At 56.4% G+C, this 24,689-nt stretch overlaps 2 protein-coding genes across 2 annotated transcripts; both read left to right on the top strand.

The window, feature by feature from the left end:
- The first annotated feature begins 248 nt into the window (after positions 1-248).
- LOC122704627 (testis specific 10 interacting protein) lies at positions 249-9,379 on the top strand. Its single transcript, XM_043919510.1, has 8 exons — positions 249-719; positions 1,999-2,132; positions 2,234-2,955; positions 3,133-3,280; positions 5,222-5,392; positions 8,346-8,445; positions 8,628-8,752; positions 9,230-9,379. The coding sequence occupies exons 1-8, from the start codon at positions 573-575 to the stop codon at positions 9,351-9,353; spliced, it is 1,671 nt and encodes a 556-aa protein (XP_043775445.1). The 5' UTR covers positions 249-572; the 3' UTR covers positions 9,354-9,379.
- Positions 9,380-10,448: 1,069 nt separating this feature from the next.
- On the top strand, positions 10,449-24,062 carry SART1 (spliceosome associated factor 1, recruiter of U4/U6.U5 tri-snRNP). Its single transcript, XM_043926480.1, has 20 exons — positions 10,449-10,831; positions 12,881-12,938; positions 13,295-13,350; positions 13,890-14,016; positions 14,135-14,240; positions 14,493-14,570; positions 14,677-14,776; positions 14,863-15,005; positions 15,119-15,325; positions 16,005-16,129; positions 16,206-16,339; positions 16,451-16,584; positions 20,607-20,777; positions 20,936-21,046; positions 21,362-21,449; positions 21,893-21,983; positions 22,072-22,207; positions 22,592-22,681; positions 22,788-22,909; positions 22,996-24,062. The coding sequence occupies exons 1-20, from the start codon at positions 10,519-10,521 to the stop codon at positions 23,012-23,014; spliced, it is 2,409 nt and encodes an 802-aa protein (XP_043782415.1). The 5' UTR covers positions 10,449-10,518; the 3' UTR covers positions 23,015-24,062.
- Positions 24,063-24,689: the final 627 nt, after the last annotated feature.

Here is a 24,689-nt window from a genome sequence, read left to right as displayed (position 1 = left end):
TTCCCAGGCAAGAAGACTGGAGTGGGTAGCCATTCCATTCTCCAGGGGATCTTTCCAACTCAGGGACTGAACCCAGGCCTCCTGCATTGCAGGCGGATTCTTTACCGTCTGAACCACCAGGGAGGTCAATCCTTGGTGGGGGAATTATGGTCCCGCATGTGGCATGGCCAAAAGATTTTTTATTTTTAATTATAATGAGATACCATTAAAAAAAAAAAAACAAAACTGGGAGGCAGGGAGAGGGAGAGGGACACGGCAGTTACTATCTGCTGTCTTCACAGGGTGTGAAGACCCTTTGGGACGGGTGGTCCAGAGATTCCTTTGAGAGATGGAGAAACACAGGCTGAGCAAGGGCAGGGGGATTACACCGGGTCCATAGGAGTCCTGCAGAGGCAGGACTTGACCTGGACTCTTCCTCAGCGTCCTGCCGAACTCTCGCCGCTGGAAGGAAGCTGGCCTTACATAGAGCCTTCTTGGTCTGCTTTGGCCAGAGCCCTTAAGACAGGCTGAGGACTGGTTGCCATAGAGATGGTGGGCCGGGCAGTTCCAAGGTTGGCAGATGGGGGTGGGGGATGGGGCAAGACACCAATATGCTAAACGCCCACCAACAGTTGGTCAGGACTTCTTCCGGGAGACCTGGGCAAGACGCACGGCAGCAGGCTCCGGGGACGGCCACAGGTCTGCTCAAGCTCCTCTCAAGCACCCACCACACTGAGCAGGTGAGGGAGGCCCTGCGGGGAGACTGGCAACCGCCCAGAGGCAGGCTGGCTCTCTGGGGTGCGAGGTCAAGGCTGAGGGAGGCCACAAGATTGGAGCCGAGGCCCAAGAGAGAGTCAGGGAGGTCCGAGATGCGCAGGGATGTGGGGTGAAGGGGAGGATGATGCCCAGTTATGACCCCCAGGCTTCTGATGGAGCAGTTTTGGCAAATTGGGAGGATTTGAGTTTCAGGAAAAATAATGAGTTTTTCCCTCCTTGGCTTTGCAAGTCCAGAGTCCTGTGGGGCACTGAGAAGAGCTGTCCAGGACCCAGAGGCAACCCAGGGCAATGGGGGCAAGTCTGGGCTTTAGGATAGTCCACATGTTAGGTCCTGGCTCCGCTTCCTGGCTGCGTGACTTTAGTCAAGTGACTTCGCCTCTCTGAGCCTCAGTGTTCTCATCTGCATGATGTGGGTGAGAGTAAGCAAGGACCTTATAGGATCCGTGCGTGTGTGCGCGCGCGCACGCACGCGTGATTTCAATTGCTCAGTTAAGTCCAACTCTCTGAGGCCCCATGGACCGTAGCCTGCCATATTTCTCTGTCCATGGAATTTTCCAGGCAATCATACTGGAGCGGGTTGCCATTTCCTTCTCCAGGGCACCTTCCCGACCCAGGGATCGAACCCACACCTCTTGCATCTCCTGCATTGGCAGGTAGATTCTTGATGACTAGAGCCACCTGGGAAGCCCCATAGGGTCCTTGGGAAGGAAGGCTAAATGAGTTAATGCGTGAAAGTCCTGAGCATGCAGCAGGTGCTCTGTGAAAGCACTGTTGGTTTCTAAGATTTATTTACTTTTGGCTGCTCTGGGTCTTTGTTGCTGCAGGTGGGCTTTCTCGAGTTACAGTGAGCGGGGGCTGCTCTTCCTTGCGGAGCTTGGGCTTCTTATTGCAGTGGCTTCTCTTGTTGCGGACCACAGGCTCCAGGTGCTCAAGTTTCAGTAGTTGCGGCTCATGGGCTCTAGAGCGCGGGCTCCTTAGTTGTGGTCCACAGGTACAGTGGCTCTGCAGCATGTGGGATCTTCCCGGATCAGGGATCAAACCCAGGTTCCCTGCATTGGCAAGCAGATTCTTAACCACTAGGCTGCCAGGGAAACTCACTGTTGCTATTTTAATATTAATAATTCAGGTCGTGACCCGTCAGTTCCAAGGGTAACAAGGGCCCAGAGGGGCCAGCCAGGGTGCGTGGGACTGTTCCCTGGGTGAGTGGCTCAGAGCTAGGCCTCCTCTCCTACCTCCGCCCAGAGGAGTCTTGGGAGCAGTGATGGTGTTATCCACACCCAGAAGCAGAGGTCTCGGAGTGCGGGGCAGACACCAAAGAAGGACCGGAGGCTCAGAGGCCGGAACAAGAAAGGGCAAAGCTCTGCGGAAGCTGAGGAGTAAGTGGCTGTGGAGGGCCGGGAGGGATGCAGGGGGCCAGGCCCCGCTGGGGGCCGGTGTCCGGACCCTGACCCCTGCCCTCTGCCCTCTCCCTCCTCAGTCTCGTCCCCTCTCTTCCTCGGAAACCCTCCTTCCCCTTCCAGTGGGCCTGGGAGAGCTTCACCACAGATGGCCGGGTCCTGCATCAGCCGAGCTCCGTCTCGGCCCCTGGCCACCAGGCCCTGCCCTTGCCCCCGGCGGTCCATCACCACAAGTCCCGGCACAAGTCCACGGCCGCCCTCCGGGAGGCCCACGGCTTCTGCTGGAAGACAGACGGGCCGAACCTGGAGAGGAGACAGCAGCTCAGGTCCAGCAGCTGCACCTCCATCCCTCCGGGCAGGGGGACGAGCCAGGAGCTGGAGCCGCCCGGGGAGGCAGGCCTGCAGTCGCCCAGGAAGTCCTCAAGGTCCGGGTCGGAGCCCGAGGAGTCTGAGCCAGAAGACCCGGGGGCCGAGGAGGCCGAGAGGGGTCTGATTCCAGGGGAACTGCCCCAGCTCCCCAGGAGGGGGTTGATCTTGGAGGAGGAACAGTTTTCAGAGGCCACAGAGGAGGCCGAGGACGGGGAACTCCAGGCCCCCCCGAGAAGGAGAACCAGTTCTCGAAGAAAGGGGCGGAATTCTGGTGAGGAGGCCTGGGATGAGAGTGAAGTGCGGTGCCTGGGGAGCGTTTCCAGCTCCACCAACCTCCGAGGACCACAGAGGAGGAAGCCAAGGGCCAAGGAGCTGGAAGGGCCGTGGGACCTGGAGAAGCTGCAGAGGCAGCTGCAACAGGAGTTGGACTGTGGTGAGTCCTGGGGCTCAAAGCCCAGGTTCCCCACAAAGTCACACAGTGTGGAGAGGGGCTGGAGCCAGCGACCTGGGCCAGGCATTCAGACATGGCCGGACTGGGCTTCAGGTGCAGGGAGGGATTGCCCAAGGGGACGGGGGGACAACAGTCCCTGACTTGTCCCTCTGTGGACAGGCCCGGAGAAACAACCTTGGAAGTCTTTGCGGGCTGCTGTTCAGGCCTCCAACTGGAGCAAGAAGGCCCACACCTTGGGAGATGATGAGACTTTTCTGTTTGCAAACTTCCCTACCCGCACCTTCCACAAACGACAGGAGGCTACCAGGTGAGGTGGAGAAGGAGGGTGGGGGCGAAGCACAGGGACTAGAGATGGAGCTAGTTCCCCAAGAGACACTCATTCATTCATCCCTTCATTTACCCATCCATTAGTCTTTCTGATCATCCAGTCATCCGTCCATCCATCCATCCATCCCCTTGGCCAACTGTTTATTGGCATAAGCCACTTTTCACTCACTTCTACCCACTCATTAATCCATTAGCTAAGTGATTAATGCAACATACATTGGGTATCTGCTCATGGGTTCTCAGGATATAAAGGTAAAAAAAATTGGTTTCATCCCTAAGAAGCTCAAAGTCAGCTGCAAAAGGAGACAGATGGGGGAAAACAGGGACAATGGCAGAAGAGTTAGATCATTACTATCCTTGGGGCTTGAACAAGAGACAGTGGGAGCAGGAGGGAAGAATGGGATGGGGGCTGCTGGCAATATCTAGGTGAAGGCTTGAACCAGGTGGTCACGTGAGTGAAGAGAGAGGGATTTATTTAAAAGGATATTCGGAGGCTGGCTTAGTGGGCCTTGGTGACCAGTTAGAAGTGTGGGGTGAGATCCAGTCAGTATTCTGATAGCACCCTTTGAGTCTCCCCCCCGTCATCCCTGCTTGAGATCTTCCCATGCTCCCCAGCGCCCCAAGGATAGAGCCCAGATCCCTTGGGAAGGTGCCGGGCTATGTATCTATCCCTTTGCACAATGTGAAGGCTCCTCCAGGGAAGTTGCCGGATCTTTTTGATAACATCCCCTGTCTGGTGCCCTAAAAGGGTCTGGCACAGGGTTGGTGCTCAATAAACCTGTGCTGAGTGTATGTTTGCATCTACCCCTCTGTATGTCTACCTGTCCATCTTTCTATCTGACCATGATTCATGTCCTTACTGGAAGGACTGATGTTGGATCTGAAGCTCCAATATTCTGGCCACTTGATGCAAAGAACCAATTCATTGGAAAAGACCCTGATGCAAGGAAAAATTGAAGGCAAAAGGAGAAGTGGGCAGCAGAGGATGAGATGGTTAGATGGTGGTGTCACTCTTCAACGGACATGAATTTGTGAAAAATCCAAAGATAGTGAAGGACAGAAGAGCCTGGGGTACTTCAGTCCAAGGGGTCACAAACAGTCAGACACAGCTCAGGGAGTGAATGACAACAATTATGCATGAACTCACCCATACTGAGTTTCCATCTATGTTAGGCACTGTTCTATGTGCTGGGGATACATTGGTGGTGAAGAGGACAGACAAGGAATCCTGCTCTCATGAGGCTTACATTCTACTTGGAAAGAAGGATAATTAATAAAGAAATGAACAAAACATAGAGCTAGAGATGGAAAATCTCTGGGAGGTAGATGGGGTGCTGAGGTCTCACTTTCTCTGACCTTTGAGCAAAGACTTGATTGGCAAGAGGAACTGATCATCAGACCCGGGGGAAGGTGTTCCAGGTGGACTAGGTACTATCTATTCAACCATCCTCACCATTCATCCATTACACCCACGGATCCCAGCACCATTTCTTTCTCTTTCCCATTCATTCATCTGTCTGTCCCTCAAACCAACGGGCATTACTCTAGCTCCTACTAGATGTGGGGGTGAGAGAAAGAAAGATCTGGGCCCTGCTGTCAAGGAGAGCTGCTTTGCAAGGGGAAGGTGAGGTCACAGGTGTGTGTGCTGAGCTCCACAAGGCTGAGGACGGTCAGAGTTGGGGCACACCACTGGCTGGAATAGGCAGGAGGCTTCCAGGAAGAGCTGAGAAGGCCTGAGCTGGGCCCAAGAGCTGAGCTCCCAGAGGCAGCCTCCATCCAGTTCGACTTCCACGACAAACCCCATTCCCTAGGCCCCTGGCTCTCTGGGCTGTGGACCCTACCTGCCCCTGGGCCTCCATGAGGCTCCTGTTCCCTGCAGACTTCTCCCACCTCTCTGCTTTTCCTCTCCCCCCGACCCAAGAAACCTGCTGCGGGCCTGGGAGCGGCAGCAGCAGGAAGAGCGGCAGCAGGCCGAGGTGCGGCGGGCCCGGGAGCAGCGAGTACAGCATCAGGTGGCTCGTTGCCTGGCAGCCTACGCGCCCAGAGGGAGCCGGGGGCCGGGGGCTGCCCAGCGCAAGCTGGAGGAGTTGAGGTAGGAAGCCCAGGGTTGTGGGGGCCTTAGAGGGGAGAGGGCAGGGAGGTGGTGCTATCAGACCAAAGGACCAAGGAGACCTCACCCTCACCCCACCCACGGGGCTGAACCCCCAGGACCATCCTCCCTGCCAGGTAGGCAGGTCAGGTCACTTTGCAGATGAAGACACTGAGGCCCAGGAGGAAAAAGGGCTGGGACAGGTTACCCTGTTATTTATTTATTTATTGGCTTCGCCTTGTGGTATGCGGGATCTTAGTTCCCTGGCCAGGGATTGAACCCAGGTCCCTGCAGTGGAAGCATGGAGCCCTAACCACTGGACAGCCAGGGAACTCCCAAGGTCACCTGGTTAATAATAACCATCCCAACAGCTGTCAAAGGCTCAAGTTTGAATTGTTCTACATGCATCATCACACTTTCAAATCTTGTTTTCTGATTTCAGATGCCAGGTGTGCATACTATAAAAATTCATGTATTACAGAGATAGTTTGTGGAGAATGTAAATAGTGCCTATGATCTGATTCTTGGAGATAGCTGTTGTTCGTGGTTGGGGCAGAGTCATCCGTTTCATTTTCTTCCTACGTTTTGATCATAAAAAAAGCAAATTAAGATTTAAAAGCAAGCCTTTTTTAGACTCATAAGAATAGGTATTATCACCACTCCCATAATTTTACAGATGAAGGAAGCTCCAAGAGCTTAAATAATTTTTCAAAAGTCACAGGTGAGCAGCAGTTCTGGGATTCCAACCCAGGCAGCCATTTGGCCACCAGGAAGGGCTCAAATGCCCAGTCTCCAGCTACAGTATACCAGGATCTTCCCTGCAAAGTCCAAGCTGGTAAACCAGATAACTCAAAGAAACATGACCGCTGATTCCACTGACACCAAGCACCTCTAGGGAGGAGCTGGCACCAAGGCAGCCCTCCCATCTGGGGAGAAGCACTAGGTCAAGGTGGGTGGGGTGCTGCCGAGAGACCAGGGGGTTCCTGCCCTGTGATGGGGCCACTGAGGATCCAGTGGGGCTCTAATCACCTACTGTTTGAGGCTCAGCCATATCACCCCCAACTTTGCCAATGAGGAATCCTTGATCAGTGAACCGGGAGATGCCTTCTCCCTGCTGGACTTCAAGTTCACTTTTTTTTTTCTCACAAGGCAGGAAGCCGAAGGCTCCGACTCCAGTGGCAGGTGTCAGTGAGAGGAGTGTTCCCAACACAATCCTTTCATTTTCTACTTGGGAGCAGATATTTCCCATGGGGAGTGTCTCAGTGCTTCCAGCCCTTGACCTTAGCTCTGAGCTGCATGCGAGATTCTGCCCTTCCTAGGAGGGAGGGCACAAAAGGCATAGCCCTGTGGTGGGGAGGCTCTGAACCTTCCTTTTATTCTGAGATAATAGACAGGGCAAAACTCCACTGATATGACTTCCTTTCTTGCTTAGAGCTCCAAGACGTGGGCTTCCTCTCAATTCTAACAGAAATAGCCTCAAGAACCACGCAGGAAAAATGTACGCGACATCACGGGCAAGACAGAGATATAGCTCCGGCCTCCCCCACTCCTGTTCCTTGAAACTGCTGTAAAATCCCCCCTTGAATGATGAAGACTCTTCTTTGCAGTGACTTCTGTTCCCGGTCATGGTTTTCAAGTCCATCTTTTTCTTGAATGGAGGAAGTTTCTTTACCGGGCACATAGCCAAGGGTCCTGGCCCAGCAAGCCAGTGTGCTTTTCTGTGGGGCCCAGCACATTTGCTGGAGGCTCCTAGCAGAGGCTCAGAGTCTTGCATGCCTCTCCCCACCGTCCTGTCTCTGCGTGCTGCCGCCACAACCCTCAGCCTCTCTAAAGTGCTCAGCAGAAGGATGCCTGGTCCCACGTGTGATGCGGTCAGAGGACCCTTCTCACAGCCAGGACTCACAGCTTGTAGAGCCGACAGATTTCTGACAAGCGCACGAACTGGGTTTTTGTAAAAGGATTGTGCTTCTCCAGTGGAACCTGGATCTTTCTGGGATGTGTTCCTTCACTTGCAGTTTGTTTGTTTTTCAGTCACTAAGTTGTGTCCGACTCTTTGCAACCTCGTGGACTGCAGCACGCCAGGCTCCTTTGTCCTTTACTATCTTCCGGAGTTTGCTCAAACTCAAATTCATTGAGTGGGTGATGCCATCCAACCATCTCATCTTCTGTTGTTCCCTCCTCCTTCTGCCCTCAATCTTCCCCAACATCAGGGTCTTTTCCAATGAGTTGGCTCTTCGCATCAGGTGGCCAAAGTATTGGAGTTTCAGCTTCAGCATCAGTCCTTCCAGTGAATATTCAGGGTTGATTTCCTTTAGGATGGACTGCTTGGATCTCCTTGCTGTCCAAGGGACTCTCAAGAGTCTTCTCTAGCACCACAGTTCAAAAGCATCGATTCTTCATTTGCAATACATTTCTTTAGTTCCACTGTCCCATTTTCTAAACTATCGGCTTACAAGAAGCACAGAGAATGCTGGCAAGCTTGTCCCATACTGGCTTAAAGTACAGAGAAGAAAACCGAACCCAGGGTCTAGAGTGCGATCTTGCCCAAAGCCACAGCCGACAGTCACAGCTTCTCCTCACAGGCAGAGAGGGTGCAGGGGAGCGCAGGGCTGTGCACGCAGACGTCCAGTTCCTTAGAAGCCAGTGCTCGCCCCTCTTCCTCGGGGATGGCTGGGAGGATGGGCGAGCCTGGCGCAGTCTGCAGACCCAGGCTCCACGCTCGGTCCCTCACTTCCCAAGTCCCTTGACCCTCCTGAGCCTCAGGCGTGTCATGGACAAAATGGGGGCGCATGATTCTCACTCCCTTCACGTCAGGGGGAATCTCAGCGGAAGATGGAAATGAAACAACTTTGTAAAGCTAAGGGCGGGAGGACAAACAGAAAGTCCTCAGTGAGGGCTCACAAATGGCGATGGCGCGAGTCCACGGTTAGCTGCCCAGAGGCCTGTCTCCCCTCAGGCGCCAGGAGCGACAGCGCTTTGTTGAGTACCAGGCAGAGCTGCAAGGCATCCAGCACCGGGTGCAGGCCCGGCCCTACCTGTTCCAGCAGGCCATGCAGGTGAGGCTGGCACCTGGGCAAGCAGGTGGGCTCCCCAAGAGCAGAGGGTAGGGAGATGAGGCGGGAGGGGCCCCCTCAGTTTGGACCCTTGAAAAGCCCTGGGACCCCCTCAGTAATCAGAGTCTCACAGTGTCCTCGGGGCAGCCCAGGTGAGAGAGGGGACCCCTCTGCTTTCTCCTCAGGCCAACGCCCGGCTCAACGTGACCCGCCGCTTCTCCCAGGTGCTGTCGGCGCTGGGACTGGATGAGGAGCAGCTGCTGGCCGAGGCGGGCAAAGGGGACATGGAGGGCACCCCCAGGAAGCACAGGTGAGGCCCTGCTGTGGGGAGAAAGGCCATGAACCCTGCCCCGCGGGATCTCACTCAGCTGTCACCCTGCCCAGGGGACAGGCTAAGGGGCCTCCACCGGCAGCCACATGGGTCCACCCTGAATTTAGACTTCCATGCTGCCCTGTCCACTTGCTGGGCAGGAGGACTCAGTCTAGCTTTCGCAGTCAGCAGGGCCGTCCCAGGGCCCTGTTCTCCATGTCACCTGAGGAAGGCTGGGCCAAGGTTGTTTCCCCACAGAACGCTTACACTTTAGAACAACTTGGTGCAGAGCAGAGGTTATCAGGCTTGGGGGGCGGGGGTAGTCTCCTGCTCAGGGTCTCAGAGTATAGGAGCCACATTTGAAAGCACTGACATTGGTGATGAAGGCCTTGCCCCTCCTACAGCCCAGATCTCCTTGGTTACCGGGGTGGGGAGTTGCAGAGCCCAGTGGTCTCTATCTGTGTCTTCATCTTTAAGGAGCCACAGGTCAGTGGGGGCGAGAATGGAGCCCTCATCTCAGAGCCCCCCAAAGATGGAACCCACTGGCAGCCAGGCTGGCCAGCACTTCGCCCCAAATCCAGACCAAGAGTTGAATCTCTGAGAGAAAAATTAAATGCTTTGTGAAAATACAGTGTGGGATTTCTGGCGGTGGTGGGAAGTGGCTGAGGGTTGGGAGTAGGCGGTGACAGGTGGGTATGCAGCAGGCTTGGCTTGTGCTCACATCCACCAGGAACGCTGGTTGTTCCGGCGGCCCCCGCCCAGCACACACGGCTCTGCCTCTGCCCAGAGGAGTGAGTGGGGCATCTCCCAAGAGCAACAGCTGCAACTCCTACAAATGCTGGGTACTGGAAACTCAAGAGTGAACAGGACAGAATGCCTTCCGACTTTGGGAACGCCCAGTCCTGTGGGGGAGGGGGCAGGCCTTTAAAAGGGCACATAATCACACCCTAACAGATGGGCTGGCAGATCGAGCAACTGGGAAGTGGGGGTGTCAGGAGGAATTGTGTGAACTGAGCTTTTACACTTAAGTAACTACAAGTTACAGTCTCCTCAAAGGAAAAGAAAAAGAAAAGCTCACACAGACGCATGTGCCAAATTTTGCATTCAATTTCAGGGGGTTTACAGACACACAGAAGCTCAACTCGACCTCCGGGGCAGTCACAGAGCTCATGGTTAAAAAACCCAATCCAAGGAGCGTGGCAAAGCAGCGTTGGCAGACAATACTAGTAGTAGGGGTTGGAAGGAAGCTGGACTGTGGAGCTGGGGGTCTCGGGAGGAGAACATGCTACGTCGTTTAACACCTGATGGAGTCACGACCCCAGGCAGTACACTAGGAGGACGCCTACTGGAGAGTTGGGCGCTGCCCAGGGAGAGTCCGTGAGCCAGTGAGCATCCGTAATTGAAGGTGTGAAACAGAGAGAAGCCGGGAAGGTGCTTCCAGCTCTGGCGATCCTGGCTGGGATGGTCTCTAGGTCCCATTCTGGGATACTGTCTTCCCCAGACCCAGTCGCGAACCTTGAGGCACGCATGCGCAGTCGGCCGGCCGGCTCAGCCACCGCTACCCCGGCCCGGCTGCCTGCGACTGCGCAGTCGGGTTCAGATACCGGCCTTCCCATGAGCCTTCGGGGCGGGCTCCGAGGCAAACGACGGAAGCAGCCGCTCTTGGTTTCCGGCAACAGGACACCGGCTGTCGGGCGACCCGGAAGTGTTCCCATTTTGCGTCGTCGGGGCTCGGCGGCGGCCGGGCTCGGGGTGGACAGACCACCATGGGATCGTCAAAGAAGCACCGCGGGGAAAAGGAGGCGGCAGGAACCACAGCAGCGGCCAGCACTGGGGGCGCTACCGAACAGCCGCCGAGGCACCGGGAGCACAAAAAACACAAGCATCGGAGCGGCGGCGGCGGCGGCAGCGGCGGCGAACGACGGAAGCGAAGCCGAGAGCGTGGGAGCGAGCGCGGGAGCGGGCGGCGCGGGGCCGAAACTGAGGCCCGCAGCAGCACGCACGGGCGGGAGCGCAGCCAGACAGAGCCGTCCGAGCGGCGCGTGAAACGGGAGAAGCGGGATGATGGCTACGAGGCCGGTGAGGGGCCTATGCAGGGGGCGGGGCTTCCGGAGGTGCCCCGGGTAGGTGGGCTCTGGGTTTGGAGGCCGAGGCATCCCCCAGCTTTTTCGTCAGCACTCTTTAAAGGGTCTTCCTATGGCTATTTGGGACTGGAGGTTATCTTTCTCTGCTAAACTCTCTGAAGGTAGAGATTTTCTTTGTTTTCCTCAATTGGCATATCACGAGCCCTCCCTGAATGTGTTGAATGAATGAAGCGATGGCAGCATGTGCAGAGGCAAGAACAAACGTGTTATTGTCAGAGTTGTGTAGAGTTCATAGCAGAGACAGGAGTCTGTAAGAGAGACACGGTTCCGAACAGGAAGGGCTGTATAGGCCCTGTTAAGAAATTGAAACTTGTTTAGAGAGGAAGCTGTGAATTTGAACTGACGAGTGAGTTGATCACATTCATGTTTTGCAAAGATCACTGTGTTGAGAACTGGGACAAGGGCAGTAGAGACTGGAGGTGAGATGAAGACTGATAGTGGCCTGCACCGAGGCATCAGCCATGGGATGGAGAGACGTGGACAGATTGGAGAGGTGTTTTGGAGGAGGAGGTGATGGAGCTTAGCATTTGGATGAGGGCTGGAAAGAGAAAAAGGAATTGAGGGTGCGCCTTGAATTTTGACTTGAGCAATTAGTTGAGTGGTAGTGATCTCTACTGATGTTTTCCTGGTGGTTCAGTGGTAAAGAGTCCGCCTGTAATGCAGAAGACAAAGGAGACACGGGTTTTATCCCTGGGTCGGGAAGATCCCCTGAAGGAGGGCATGGCATCCCTCTCCAGTATTCTTGCCTGGAGAATCCCATGGACAGAGGAGCCTGGAGAGCTGCAGTCCATAGGGCTGCAAAGAGTTGGACACAACTGAAGTGACTGAAGCACGCCTGCACAGTGCTGTCGACTGAACTTCAGGCGTTTGAAAGAGAAACAGATTTTCGGAGGGAGACAACCGAATTCCGTTTTGGCGAGTGTTGAATTTGATGTGCATGGAGAAACCCAGGGTTTGGGCTGGATAGAGCAGTTAGGGAATCATGAGTGTTTAGGTGGCATGTGAAGTCCACTGAGAGACTAGGAGCAGGAAGCCAGGGTTGGTAGCAGAACCTGATAAACGCCAAGGTTTTAGTATAAGGCTGAGCAGGAGGCTACAGAAAAAGGAGGGAGACTATCCCCCAAAGCAGGAAAACCATACAGTCTTGTGTCAGGGGATCTGTGGGAGTGATCATCTGTGTCACACCCTACTGGAGAGCAGATGAAAACCAGAGCTGAAAAGAATCCTTGGGGTTTTGAAACAAGGAGGCTGGTGATCTTGGAGAGAGCCTGGAGTGGTTGGGATTCAGAGTTCAAGTGGGATAAGAGGGACAGAGGTAGGCTGTGAGGTGAACATGCTGGAACGGTGAGCTGTGGTGGCTCCTGGTAGGGGCAGCTCCATCTGAGTCGGAATCTGACTTCTGTGTGTAGTGGTCGGTGAAGTCATTTGCTGTTTGTGAGCTGAGTCGAGGAGGTCCTAAATGCTCCTTTATCTCAGTGATCTCAGCAGCATCACAGAAGAAGCTCCAATAAATATATTTCTTCACTGCATGAATTACACAGAGGGCATAGTTATGCTGCCAACACGGTCCCTACCCTGTGAGGAGAATCAGGTCCAGAAATGACTGTGACCATGTTGTGCAGAGGAGAGCAGTTAGTTGATGCTGATCAGTAATGGAGCAGGACTCCAGGGAGGAAGTGGGGGTCTGATAGGATTTTGTTAACAGCCTGAGGCCAGAGAGGGCAGTGCAGGTTGAAAGCACAGGATAGGCAAAAGTGGAGAGGTGGCAAAGTGAAGGACGTAGAAAGCTGGACCCTTTGGATCAGGAAAGGAAGGTGTGGGGAGAAGCAGTGTTCTCGGAGCCTGGGTCTCGGGTGGAAGGAGCTCCTGGGGGGGAGGAAGCAGGCCCAGGTGCTGGCCTCGTTTTTGGCCCTGCACCCGGAGCCAGGGCTGCGGCTCCTGGGCCCAGTGCTCAGCTCCTGAGTCTTGCTGCTTCTTGTTCCAGCCGCCAGCTCCAAAACTAGCTCAGGCGATGCCTCGTCACTCAGCATCGAGGAGACCAAGTAAGTTCTGTCTCCTTTTCATGTCTGTGTTTTCTTCTGGGGTAGCTGGGGAGGCTTTCGTGTAGTACACATTCTGATTGAAGTTTGAAGTGTCATGTAAATCAACCTAGCCAACCATCTGAGTTCCTGAACTGGACTCTGAGGCCCAGGAGAGGGTGGCCTTGCCCTGGCTAGGAGGCAGGCCAGGCCTTCCGCCTGATCGGGAGGCCAGTGCTCCTCCCACTGCTGGGTCAGGCCCGAGGTTTGAGACCCTTCGGACCGCCTAGTCCCCTCCTGTTTTCTCCCGTTTGTACAGAAATGCATTTGGTGCCCCCATTTTTTGGACAGCTCGTAACACTTGTATCTGTTGTTCTCAGTAAACTCCGGGCAAAGTTGGGGCTGAAACCCTTGGAGGTCAATGCCGTCAAGAAGGGTGAGTGTGGGGCTGAGGGTGGTGGAAGGGAGGGCATTTGGGGTCAAGGAGTAAGGCCATCGGGAGGGATTTTTGAAGAAAGTGCGCTTGGAGTGCAAATCAGCACCACTCAGTGGTCCTGAGTGGGTGCTGGTCACGGGCCCGGGTCTTCCTTGCTGCTCTGATGGGGTCTGGGAGTTGGCTGGTTCTTTAAGCTCGAGCAGTTGGCGTGGCAGCCTCAGTCTGGCTGCGAGGTAGCGTTAGAGGGACCAGGAGATGCGCACAGTGCTGCCAATTCATCTGCGCTGTGCACGTGTTGGGCTTTTTTGTTTTGGTTTTTTAAAGTATGACCAGCGGGGCTTTGGAAGGCATGGAGGGCCCCATCTTCTTGTGGGGGTGACGTGGGAGTGTGGGGTTACCTGGGAGTCAGGAGGCAGAGGATTCTTCCCCCGCTTCTGGCTTCTCTGGCCCCGTGAGCGGGACGGGGCAGCGTGAGTGGCTCCCTCCTTTCCCCACCAGCCTTGGGCAGGCATAGCCTCACGCCTGGGCCTCCCTTCCAGAGGCGGGCACCAAGGAGGAGCCCGTGACCGCCGATGTCATCAACCCCATGGCCTTGCGACAGCGTGAGGAGCTACGAGAGAAGCTGGCGGCTGCCAAAGAAAAGCGAATCCTGAACCAAAAACTGGGGTGAGGGTCCCTGCCGGGTGGGCCCGGACAGGGCCCGAGGAAGCGCCCAGGAGATCTGGAGTCAGGGTGGGGGGAGCAGGAGCTGGTTCCCCAGAGAATCATTCTCCTGTGTCTTCAGGAAGATTAAGACCCTGGGGGAGGATGATCCCTGGCTGGATGACACCGCGGCCTGGATTGAGAGGAGCCGGCAGCTTCAAAAGGAGAAGGACTTGGCAGAGAAGAGGGTGAGGTGCTGGTGTGTCACTCAGTGCCTCTGGTGGCCTGATGGCTGGTGGGGCCGCAGACGAACTGTGGGGAGGTGAGGCGGGGGCTCAGAGTGGTGAGGGGCCTGTGGTCAGTGGCGCCTGCATTGGATTCTCAGCAGCTTGCTTGTTTAGGGCTGTGCTTTTTGCATCCCCACTTAGTAAGGCCCCACATCTTCCGGTGATCCAGAACAGCCTGAGGTCATAGGTCACTGCCCCGTCCCTGTCCTGTAGGCCAAGCTGCTGGAGGAGATGGACCAGGAGTTTGGTGTCAGCACCCTGGTGGAGGAGGAGTTCGAGCAGAGGCGGCAGGTGAGGCTGCGGCAGGTGGGGGGAGGGGCCGGGGAGGCTGCTGTCCCAGGTGCTGGAATCCCCGGGCCGGGTCCCGACTGGGCTGCACTTTCTGCCCCGCCTCTAGGACCTGTACAGTGCCCGGGACCTGCAGGGCCTCACCGTGGAGCATGCCATCGACTCCTTCCGCGAGGGGGAGACGGTGATCCTCACCCTCAAGGACAAAGGTGGGTGGCACTGGGGTGCTCTGGCTGGGGGCCCAGGCCCTGCTGGGTGGAGGGCGCGTGACCGGCCGCCTCCGCTCTGTCTGCAGGAGTGCTGCAGGAGGAGGAGGATGTGCTGGTGAATGTGAACCTGCTGGACAAGGAGCGGGCGGAGAAAAACGTGGAGCTGCGCAAGAAGAAGCCCGACTACCTGCCGTACGTGGAGGACGAGAGCGTGGACGACTTGGCCCAGGCAGGCCGGCAGCGTGGGCACCAGGCAGCGGGGGGGTGGTTTGGGAGGAGATGGTGGCTCTGAGGCTTCTCAGGAGCCAGACTGCATCCCAACCTGTCCCTCTTGCCTTGCAGCATAAACCTCGCTCTATCCTGTCCAAGTACGATGAGGAACTTGAAGGCGAGCGGCCGCAGTCCTTCCGACTGGAGCAGGGTGGTGTGGCTGACGGCCTCCGGGAGCGCGAGCTAGAGGAGATCCGTGCCAAGCTGCGGCTGCAGGCCCAGTCTCTGAGCACAGTCGGACCCCGGCTTGCCTCCGAGTACCTCACGCCAGAGGAGATGGTGAGTCCCGAGGCCCCTGCCCAGACCTGCCCCTCCCTCTTCTCAGGGGCCACAGGCTGCCAGAAGGCACTAGAAGGGGGATCAGGTAATCGCGTGGTACTTGGTCCCTGTGGATGAGCAGTGATCGGCAGCCCGGTGGCGGTGCTGCGGGGAGGCAGTCGGTGTAGACAGAACAAGGACTGTGAGCCAGGTGCCCCCGAGCTGGTGTGCAGGTTCTGCCACGTTGCCAGCTTGTGCCTGGGGTGTCATTTAACTGTGAGCCTGAGGCTCCCCCTCTGAAATGGGGTAGCAGGAGCCACCTCACAGGGACTGTTACACGGGTCGGTGGTGGTCTGGTAAGTGGTCATTTTGTAGGGTGTCACCTTTGGGATGCTCTGTGGGCATTCAGGTAGACTGCTGGCTCAGTAGGTTGCTTGCCTACGTGGTTGAGAGCAAGACTCTGGAACCAGACTCCAGGGATTTCACTGTCCTGGCTTTCCTGCTTAGGAGCTGGTGACTTTGCACAAGGTATTTAATTTCTTGCTGCTTTACTTGTCCTCATCTAACAGATGGGATGATGGTTGCTCACGTCTTACGTCTCGCTCACGTACGTGAACTGCTGAGTAGCAGCAAGCAGCGTCCACTCTCGTAGACTTGTGCTGTCTGCCTCCCCCCGCCCTCACGTCTCTCCTCCTTTCAGGTGACCTTTAAAAAGACCAAGCGGAGGGTAAAGAAGATCCGCAAGAAGGAGAAGGAGGTGATCATGCGGGCCGATGACCTGCTGCCGCTTGGGGACCAGACTCAGGATGGGGACTTCGGTTCCAGGTGGGCTGGGAGACGGCTGGGTGTGGGGGCTGGGCCGGCCCTGGGGCCAGCGTCACAGAGAAGCCTCTGCCTGCAGACTGCGGGGCCGGGGGCGGCGCCGGGTGCCTGAGGTGGACGAGGAGCCCCAGGAGGAGGGGGAGAAGGAGCCTGTGCCTCAGCCCCCGCCGTCAGATGACACCCGCGTGGAGAACATGGACATCAGTGATGAGGGTGAGGGCCGGGCCTGCGGGGTGGGGGTGGGATCTGAAGGGCTTTGGTCTGAGCTTTGGTCTTCTGAGCGGGGGCTTTGGTCTGAGCAGGCGTCTTCTGTGTCTTCCCCAGAGGAGGGCGCCGCGCCGCGCTCTGGGTCCCCAGAGGTGCTAGAGGAGGACGAGGCTGAGCTGGAGCTGCAGAAGCAGCTGGAGAAGGGGCGCCGCCTGCGGCAGCTGCAGCAGCTACGGGACAGCGGCGAGAAGGTGAGGGGGCTCCGGGGGCGGGGGCCCGTGTGACAGGTGCGTCTGTGGTCACCTGTCCTCGGGGGCACGTGTTCCCACGCCGTCGTAGGCAGTCCCCATATTCCATTTTGCATCCTCTTTTGTTCCACACCGTGTTATTGGTGGGTTTTTAGGTTTCTGCCGTGTTCTCGCTATGGGATGCTTTAGCGGTTCGTTGTTTCCATCTTCTTTGCTTCTGGGGTGTGTGTGGTTGCCTTGCTGTGAGTGAGGCGTCATCCTAGGGCTGGGAAGTCACTGGGGGACAGGACAGTCAAGGGGTCCCCTGCCTTTCATGGGGCAGAAATGGCAGTGAACCTGGGAACACGAGAAGCTGAGTGATCTCTGCTGGTGACAGCCACGCAGACAGCACAGGAGTCCCCGGAGGTTGGCCTCTCAGGCCCTGTGTTCAGGGAGGACCTTTCAGGGGGTGCCTTTGAGCTGAGACTGAAGTGACGCCGTGGAGTCTGCCTTGCCCAGATTCAGAGTGGACAGGCATTCAGGCCATGGGGACAGCAGATGTCCTTTGGCGAGATGACCTTAGAATGTGTGAAGACCAGGTGGGCTGGAGCAGGGGAATGGGATGATGCTGTGAGCTGAGGTGGAGAGTTGAGGGGGCCTTGAGACCGTGGTTGTTGCTATCCCTCTTGGAGCACTTATATGCAAGGTTGCTGGACACAAGATTAATAGGTGAGAGTTCACTCTGTTTCTATACACCAGCAGAAGATGGAAAATGTAATTTTAAAAAGACACCATTCATGAAAGCAGTATAGATAATGGAGTAACAGATAAGCAATAGAAGGCATCATGGATAATGAATTATCAGCTTAGCAACAAAGTTAAAAGGAATGAATGACACGCAAGGTCTCTATGAGGAAAACTGTAGTCCGTTTTTGAAAGGTGTTAAACAGGACATGTTGTTTTAGTTACCCAGGGCTGCCATAACAAAATACCGCAGACCCGGTGGCGGAAACAGCAGCAGTGTATTCTCACACTTCTGGAAGCTTCAAGTCCAAGGTCAGGGTGTTGGCAGGTTTGCTGTCTTGCGAGGCCTCTGTCCTCGGCCTGTAGGTGGCCGTCTTTTCACGCTGTCCTCACATGGCCTTTGTGTGTAATTCCCTGGTGCCTCTGTCCTTCTTACAAGGACACGAGCTTATCAGATTCGGGCCTACTCTGAGGACCTCATTTGGCCTTTACTGTCTCTTTAAAAAAGGCCCTGTCTCCAGGTGCAGCCACACTGGAGACAAGGGCTTCAATGTATGAATATTTTGGGGGGACACAGTTCAGTCTGTAACAACCATATTAATGAATAAAAGTAATGTTGTAAAGATGTCTGTATCCTCGCAGTTCCAGTAGAAATCCCAGTAGGCTTTTGAAGAACCTGGCAAAGTGATTCTAAAATTTACACAGAAGATCCAAGGGCCCCAAATAGCCAAGACCCTTGGACTAATCAGGTGGTGGGATTTGCTGTAGTAGATACCAAGTCTTTTTGTTGTTCAGTCGCTAAGTCGAGTCTGACTCTTTGGCGACCATGTGAACCATAGCCCACCAGGCTCCTCTGTCCATGGAATTTCTCGGGCAAGAATATGGAAGTGGGGAGCCATTTCCTTCTCCAGGGGTTCTTCCTAACCTAGAGATTGAACCCTCACTTCCTACTGACAGGCAGATTTTTTACCGCTGAGCCACTGGGAAGCCACTTTCAAGTCTTTTCAGACAGTTGTAATTGAGGCCCTGTGATATTGGGGGCATTGAGTGTGGCCCCCACACTCCAGAAACAGACTCCTGCCGCAGAACACGAGGTGACCCAGTGTGAAAGGTGCTCAGCTTGGTAAGCGGTGTCAGGACAGTCAGTTATCTATTTGGAAAAATATGAAATGTGGTTTGTACCTCACACCTTGTGCAGAAATTCACATAAAAGATTAAGAACTTAAAATTTAAAACTTAGTATTTGAGAAAAGCGTGAAAAAATTTTTTTATGACCATGGTAGAGGTTCTTTTTTTTAAATTGTGTTAAAATACCCGTAGGATTTATCATCTTACCCATTTTTAAGTATATGGTTCTATGGTGTCAAATATATTCACCTTGTGTGCAGCATTTAACTACTTAGAAATTAAAAACTTGATTTTCGTTTAAAAATTTAGTTTTATTTTAAAGACACCATGAAGGGAACTTTCCTGGTGGTCCAGTGGTTGGAACACCCCACTTTAACTAGCACGGGGTGCTGGTTTGATCCCTGGCCAGGGAACTAAGATCCCACCTGCCTTGTGGCACAGCAAAAAAAAGAAAAAGAAAAGAAAAAGATGTCATGAAGAATGTAAAAAGATAGGCCAAATGGAGAAGATATTTGTCTACGTGCAGAAGGGCGGTTCACAGAGGTGCAAGGATGCGTGACCACTGAAACACAAGGTGAGGCCCAATCTGGGTAGCAGTGGAGGAAAGACAGCTGAAATGATAGATCGGGTCACACCCGCCTCACTTGGCAAAAATGTCAGGCTGGATAATGTCAGGTGTCCGTGAGGATGTGGAGTAGCCAGAATTCTTGTCCACACTTTGCAGGGGCATGTAAAGGAGTCTGATCAGTGGGACTCCTAGCGGGACGAGCCTCGTAGAGTGAGATCACGTGTCTCAGCGGACCACACCCCGTGTGAGCCCCCGAGAAATGCTCGCGTCAGGCTGCATTAGCTGTGCTGCCCGTGGTCCCAGGAAGAGGCTGTGTTCGGTGTGCGGGAGAGCTGCACTGTGGTATGGTCACAGCCCGGAATGGGATTCTCTAGTGTAAAGCTGTTCAGCTGTAGGTGCTTACGTCAAGACTGACCTTAAAATATATGCTGCGTATGTGTGAAAACAACTTGTAGTAGAATCAGACAGTGTGCTTCAGGTTGAGTGATGTTTGAAAAATGCATAACAAAACAACAGACTGTTCATGGGGAGGTGTTTATGTGCTAAACTGTGAAGGAAAGGCTGTGAATCGTGACCACAGGTATGTGGGGAGGAGGCCTGTGGGGCCTGAAACAGTGTTACTGATGCTCTTCAGCCAGGTCATGGGGACATGCTGTTTCTTCGGTGGTGGTGATTTTTAAAGGCATACGCGTGTGTTACAAGTAAGCGTTTTATGTGTAGGATGACATTTATTTAAAAATGTGATGTCATGTAAGGAAAGTAGTGCAGAGGTGGACACGGAGACTGGGAGCTTTGACGAGTTTGCTGTCAGGGGCAGAGCAGGAAGGCTGTGGTGTGGCAAGAGGAGTTCTTCAAAGAGCAGAGAGGGTCTTCCCTGATGGTCCAGTGGCTAACACTCCATGCTTTCCCTCAGGGGTTGCTGGTTCAATCCCTGGCTGGGAACTAAGATCCCACATGCCCAGCAGCCAAAAATAAAAGAGGGAAAAGGGGGGAAGATCCTGGACAGTCCCTGTGTGCTGGTGGGAGTGGTGTCGGGGGCAGAGTTCTGGCGGCCCTCGGAACCCTGCCAGGTGGGGTGGCCTGTGGTGGGCGCACGGTCAGGTGTTGGCCGTGAGGAGTGGGGAGGCAGGGTGGGTGGGTGGTGGTTCAGAGCTGGAAGCAGGGGGCAGGCCCACGGAGCATCCAGCCTGTGCAGGGCCGGGACTCCAGGGGGAGGGATGTTTACTTAGTCCTGAGCCCAGTCTGTTCAGGGAGGAGGGGGTGGTGGAGGAGGGGCGGGAGAAGGAAGGCTCGGGGTACGAGAGTGAGCGGAGGAGGAGGAGCGACAGAGGCTTGGGGCCTCTGTCCTCACAAGGGGCCGTGCAGGATTCTGGATATTAATTCAGAGGACAGAGGGGAGCCATTGCCGACTTCGGATCGATGGAGCGAGTGGGCGAGATCGGTGCAGAGCAGACTAGGGGTCAGGGAAGAGGAAAGCCCAGTCTGGTCCGCTGTGGGCGGTGGAATGGCATGCTGTTCTGCCACTAGGGAGGGTGGTGGATTCCTGGGTCTCCATGGCACCCCCCTAGAAACTTCTGGGTTTGCCCACAGCCGCTCCCTCCCCCAGGTGGTGGAGATTGTCAAAAGGCTGGAGTCTCGGCAGCGGGGCTGGGAGGAGGAGGACCCGGAGCGGAAGGGGGCCATCGTGTTCAACGCCACGTCCGAGTTCTGCCGCACTCTAGGGGAGATCCCCACCTACGGGCTGGCTGGCAACCGGGAGGACCAGGAAGAGCTGATGGTGGGTCCTCGGGCAGCCCATTCCCGCACACTCCCCGGGCCTGCTCTGCTCTTGGGCGCCGGGGGTGGTGGCTCTGCCAATCCTCAGGGACAAGCCTCAGTGCTCAAGGGGGACGGGCTGGCTGGGGCCTGGACTGAGCCTGGTCACCCCTCCTCCAGGACTTTGAACGGGACGAGGAGCGCTCGGCCAATGGCGGCTCCGAGTCCGACGGGGAGGAGAACATGGGCTGGAGCACCGTCAACCTGGACGAGGAGAAGCAGCAGCAAGATGTGAGGAGGGCGAGGAGCCGGGCTGGGGGCCAGGAGGGGCTGCCGGGTGCAGGGGCCTGGCGGGGTGGGCGCTGGGCTGGGGGCTCAGCTCTGCCCTCCCCACCTTGGGGCCGCCGTGTCTCAGAGCCCTGGCCTCTTCCTGCGTAAATGGGGTGTGTGGACCTCGCAGGTTATTGTGCTTTAAATGAGGCGTCTCGTCGCGCAGGGCCCGGAGCACAGCAAGGACCACGGTCCTGGGAGGGGTGACTGTCGGGCAGAAGGGTAGCCCACTTAGCACCCCCATCATTGTGTGCTCCGCCCTCCCCGGCCCCCCAGTTCTCTGCCTCCTCCACCACCATCCTGGACGAGGAGCCCATCGTGAATAGAGGGCTGGCGGCCGCCCTGCTCCTGTGTCAGAACAAAGGTAAGGGGCTCGGGCTGCCCCGCGGCGGCCTGGGAGCTGCCCTCCGGCCCCCTGCCCTCTTCCTCCCCGCCCCCTGGGCCCGACAGTCACGGTGGCCGCTGGCCTCTCTGCGCTGCCTCACCCATTCGCACTGCCTGTGCACGCACGCCCCCACCAGGCCCCACTGCCCCCTGGAGGCTCGGCCTCTCCGCGGGGAGCAGTGGCGTGGCCACGGTGCAGGCAGGGGCACAGAGACCTCGGCGTCGGGATCGCAGCCCTGCCGTGTGCTGAGCCAGTGGCCCTGGACGGGCGCCTGATTTCTCTTGACTCTCCGTTTCCTTTGTCTGCACGAGGGGACTGATGTCTGTCCCTTCCCACAGCACAGCTCGGAGGGTCCCCCAGGGGCCACCGTGCTGTTGGGGGCACTGGGCAGCCTGGACTCTCACAAATCCCCCCTTCCCCAGGGCTGCTGGAGACAACGGTGCAGAAGGTGGCCCGGGTGAAGGCGCCCAACAAGTCCCTGCCGTCGGCCGTGTACTGCATCGAGGACAAGATGTGAGTGCGGGGGCCCGCCGGGGCCACGCTGCTGGGGGCCCGGGCGGGGGGCAGCGGCCAGCGCTGAGGTCCCATGTGCCTCCGACAGGGCCATCGATGACAAGTACAGCCGGCGGGAGGAGTACCGCGGCTTCACCCAGGACTTCAAGGAGAAAGACGGCTACAAACCTGACGTGAAGATCGAGTACGTGGACGAGACGGGCCGGAAGCTCACACCCAAGGAGGTGAGTGGGGCTGCGCCCTGGAGTCTGGGCCGGGGGACCGTGGTGTCCATCGCTCTGGGGGGCACAGCGGTCCCTCCCTTGCAGGCCTGGCAGGAGGGTGTCTTTGCCCGCCTGCCCCCTCCCCAGCCAGCCGCCCAAGCTCTCACAGCTGGTGGCAACTGTCCGCCTTTTCTCTTTCCCACGTTCTTGGGGTTTGCGGCTCCCTCACTCCAGCACATCCTTCCCTCTCTTCGGGGGCTCCCGGAGGGTGCCAGGGCTGGGACCATCTCCCAGCCCCTTCCCAGCCGCACCGCCCCCACCTCGGCTCAGCCGGGCTGGGGAGCCACCGCCCTCCCCTGCCCTGAGGGCTCCGGTGGCTCTGATGGTGTTCTGCCCGGGTTGCAGGCTTTCCGGCAGCTGTCCCACCGCTTCCACGGGAAGGGCTCTGGCAAAATGAAGACGGAGCGGCGGATGAAGAAGCTGGACGAGGAGGCGGTGGGTGCCCCTGGGGAGGTGGGGGTGGCCTCTGGGGGTGTGGGGTTGGGGGGGGGGACTGAGGTGCCGGGGTGCTCCTGCCATGCTGACTGGCCCCGACCCACAGCTCCTGAAGAAGATGAGCTCCAGTGACACACCCCTGGGCACCGTGGCTCTACTCCAGGAGAAGCAGAAGGCCCAGAAGACCCCGTACATCGTGCTCAGCGGCAGCGGCAAGAGCATGAACGCGTGAGTGGGGTGGCGTGGGGCCCGTGTGCGGTGGCGGCGGGGGGGTCACAGCTCTCTGCGGCCTCACACTCTTCTTTTTTCCGCAGGAACACCATCACCAAGTGAAGCCGGCCTCCCTTCTGATCCCTTCCCCGACTTTAATATTAAATAAAGCTCCCTCCTTATTTTTTCCCCCTGGTCCTGGTGCAGGTTCCAGGGTCAGACCTGGGAAGAGGGCAGGCGGTGCCAGACGGAGCATTGGCGACACTGCCCTCCGGCTCCGTCATCACCTGTGTGACCTCAGGCAGTCACTGAACCTCTTTGGGCTTTAGTTCTGCCGTTTGTTTGACCAAAACACCTTTGCTTCATAGGATGGCTTGTGATGATTAAGTGAGCTCATTTCATTCACTTACCTGGAATGTGGAGGTGAGCAAGGCCCCTCAAGAGGTGGCTTAGGGTCTGACTTCTGCCAGGTGAGACCTGGTCGTAGGTGACACAGATAACAGAGATGCAGGCAGAGAACTGGCCTGGCTCCTCTCAGGCAGTTCTCCAGCCCACGCTAGGCCCAGCCAGCCAAAGGGAAGCCAGCTGGTTTGCTTTCTCACCCTCGCCTCCCCCAGCCGCTCCCGGCATGGTCGCATCGGTCCTGGCTGTGGCTGTTAAATGCCACGCCTTATCCTCTGCAACGCTGGCTTCTGGGTAAGAAGTGGGATGTGTTTTAGAGGCTCAGTCACTCTGGTCTCTCCCAGTCTCCAGTGCTACAAGAATCGCTCTGTTCACAGCCAGGATGGGCGCGGCTGGGTCTGGGGGCATTACAGGCTCCTGTAGTCTATGTGGAGAGTGAGAGGCCCGGTTCCTCAGAGCACCCACCTCCTGGGAGCCTTGTCCCCTTAGCAGGGCAGGTGAGATTGCTCAGCGTGAACTCCGTGAGGGACAGTAAGAGCCTGAATCAAGGGAAAGGTGACTTCTGGTCACCTTCTGGTGACTCCCACGGGAGTCACAGAAAACCAGCATCCCACCACTCCTACCTCCACCCGAACGCGTGGCCATCCGATGGTTCACAGATTTTTTTTTTTTAATGAAAAAAAAAAGTGGATTAAAATAACCTTAGAAAATGTAAGAAAAGAACAGAAAAATGTAAACAAGGGACAAAATATAGTTGCCTTAACCTGTTGCTTTTGATGACAGTTATTTCATGGCAGACCTACCCAACACTGTAATGTCCTTTAGTTTGTCTCCTTGTTTTGGGGTCTGATTCTGATTTAATTTTCACTGGGGCAGGTTCCTCAGGGAGGGTCCCTGTGGGATGCCTAGGCTGGGTCTAGGATCTGGGGAATCGCAGTCTGTTTCTCCCAGAAACCTACGCGGCATGTCTGGTGTTGCGGACGATGGTCCACTCTTCCTGGCGGTGGAGCGCCAGCTCTGGCCAAGCTCTTGTCAAAGCTCACACCTTACCCGTGGCAGCCTGTTAGGAAGCTGTTGCCATCATCAGAGCCAAAAACATCCAAGGTCATGTCTAGAGCAGCATGGACCTGGGTCGAACTGACCAGCCGTGTCCCAGGGTGTCTCCTGACACTCTGACCCTGTGGCTGAGGGGACAGTAAATGGTGAGCCAGGGACTAGGAGGGGCTCCTAGGGGCCTTCAGGAAACCTGCCTGGCTGGCAGTCCGTTTCCTCCCCGCTCCTGTGGCCTCTGGTCCCAGCCCTGTGCTTGCTCTCCTGTGCCCGGAGTCATGCTGCCCCCTACCTAGGCTGTGCTTGCCCACCTGACGGGGGCGGGGAGGCAGCGTGGAGTCCGGGC

This window comes from Cervus elaphus, chromosome 2 (assembly GCF_910594005.1).
Source record: "Cervus elaphus chromosome 2, mCerEla1.1, whole genome shotgun sequence".
In the NCBI taxonomy this organism is placed as follows: Eukaryota; Metazoa; Chordata; class Mammalia; order Artiodactyla; family Cervidae; genus Cervus; species Cervus elaphus.
Note: the sequence above shows the minus strand (reverse complement) of the source record. Positions and strands in the feature narration are given on the sequence as shown.

Bases quoted from the DNA above. Each gene is read 5' to 3' on its own strand.
- LOC122704627 (XM_043919510.1), top strand. From the start codon at position 573: ATGGGGCAAGACACCAATATGCTAAACGCCCACCAACAGTTGGTCAGG. The intron at 2,133-2,233 runs GTAAGTGGCTGT...CTCCCTCCTCAG, and splicing joins AGCTCTGCGGAAGCTGAGGA to TCTCGTCCCCTCTCTTCCTC. The intron at 2,956-3,132 runs GTGAGTCCTGGG...CTCTGTGGACAG, and splicing joins GCAACAGGAGTTGGACTGTG to GCCCGGAGAAACAACCTTGG.
- SART1 (XM_043926480.1), top strand. From the start codon at position 10,519: ATGGGATCGTCAAAGAAGCACCGCGGGGAAAAGGAGGCGGCAGGAACC. The intron at 13,351-13,889 runs GTGAGTGTGGGG...CCTCCCTTCCAG, and splicing joins GGTCAATGCCGTCAAGAAGG to AGGCGGGCACCAAGGAGGAG. The intron at 21,450-21,892 runs GTAAGGGGCTCG...CCCCTTCCCCAG, and splicing joins GCTCCTGTGTCAGAACAAAG to GGCTGCTGGAGACAACGGTG.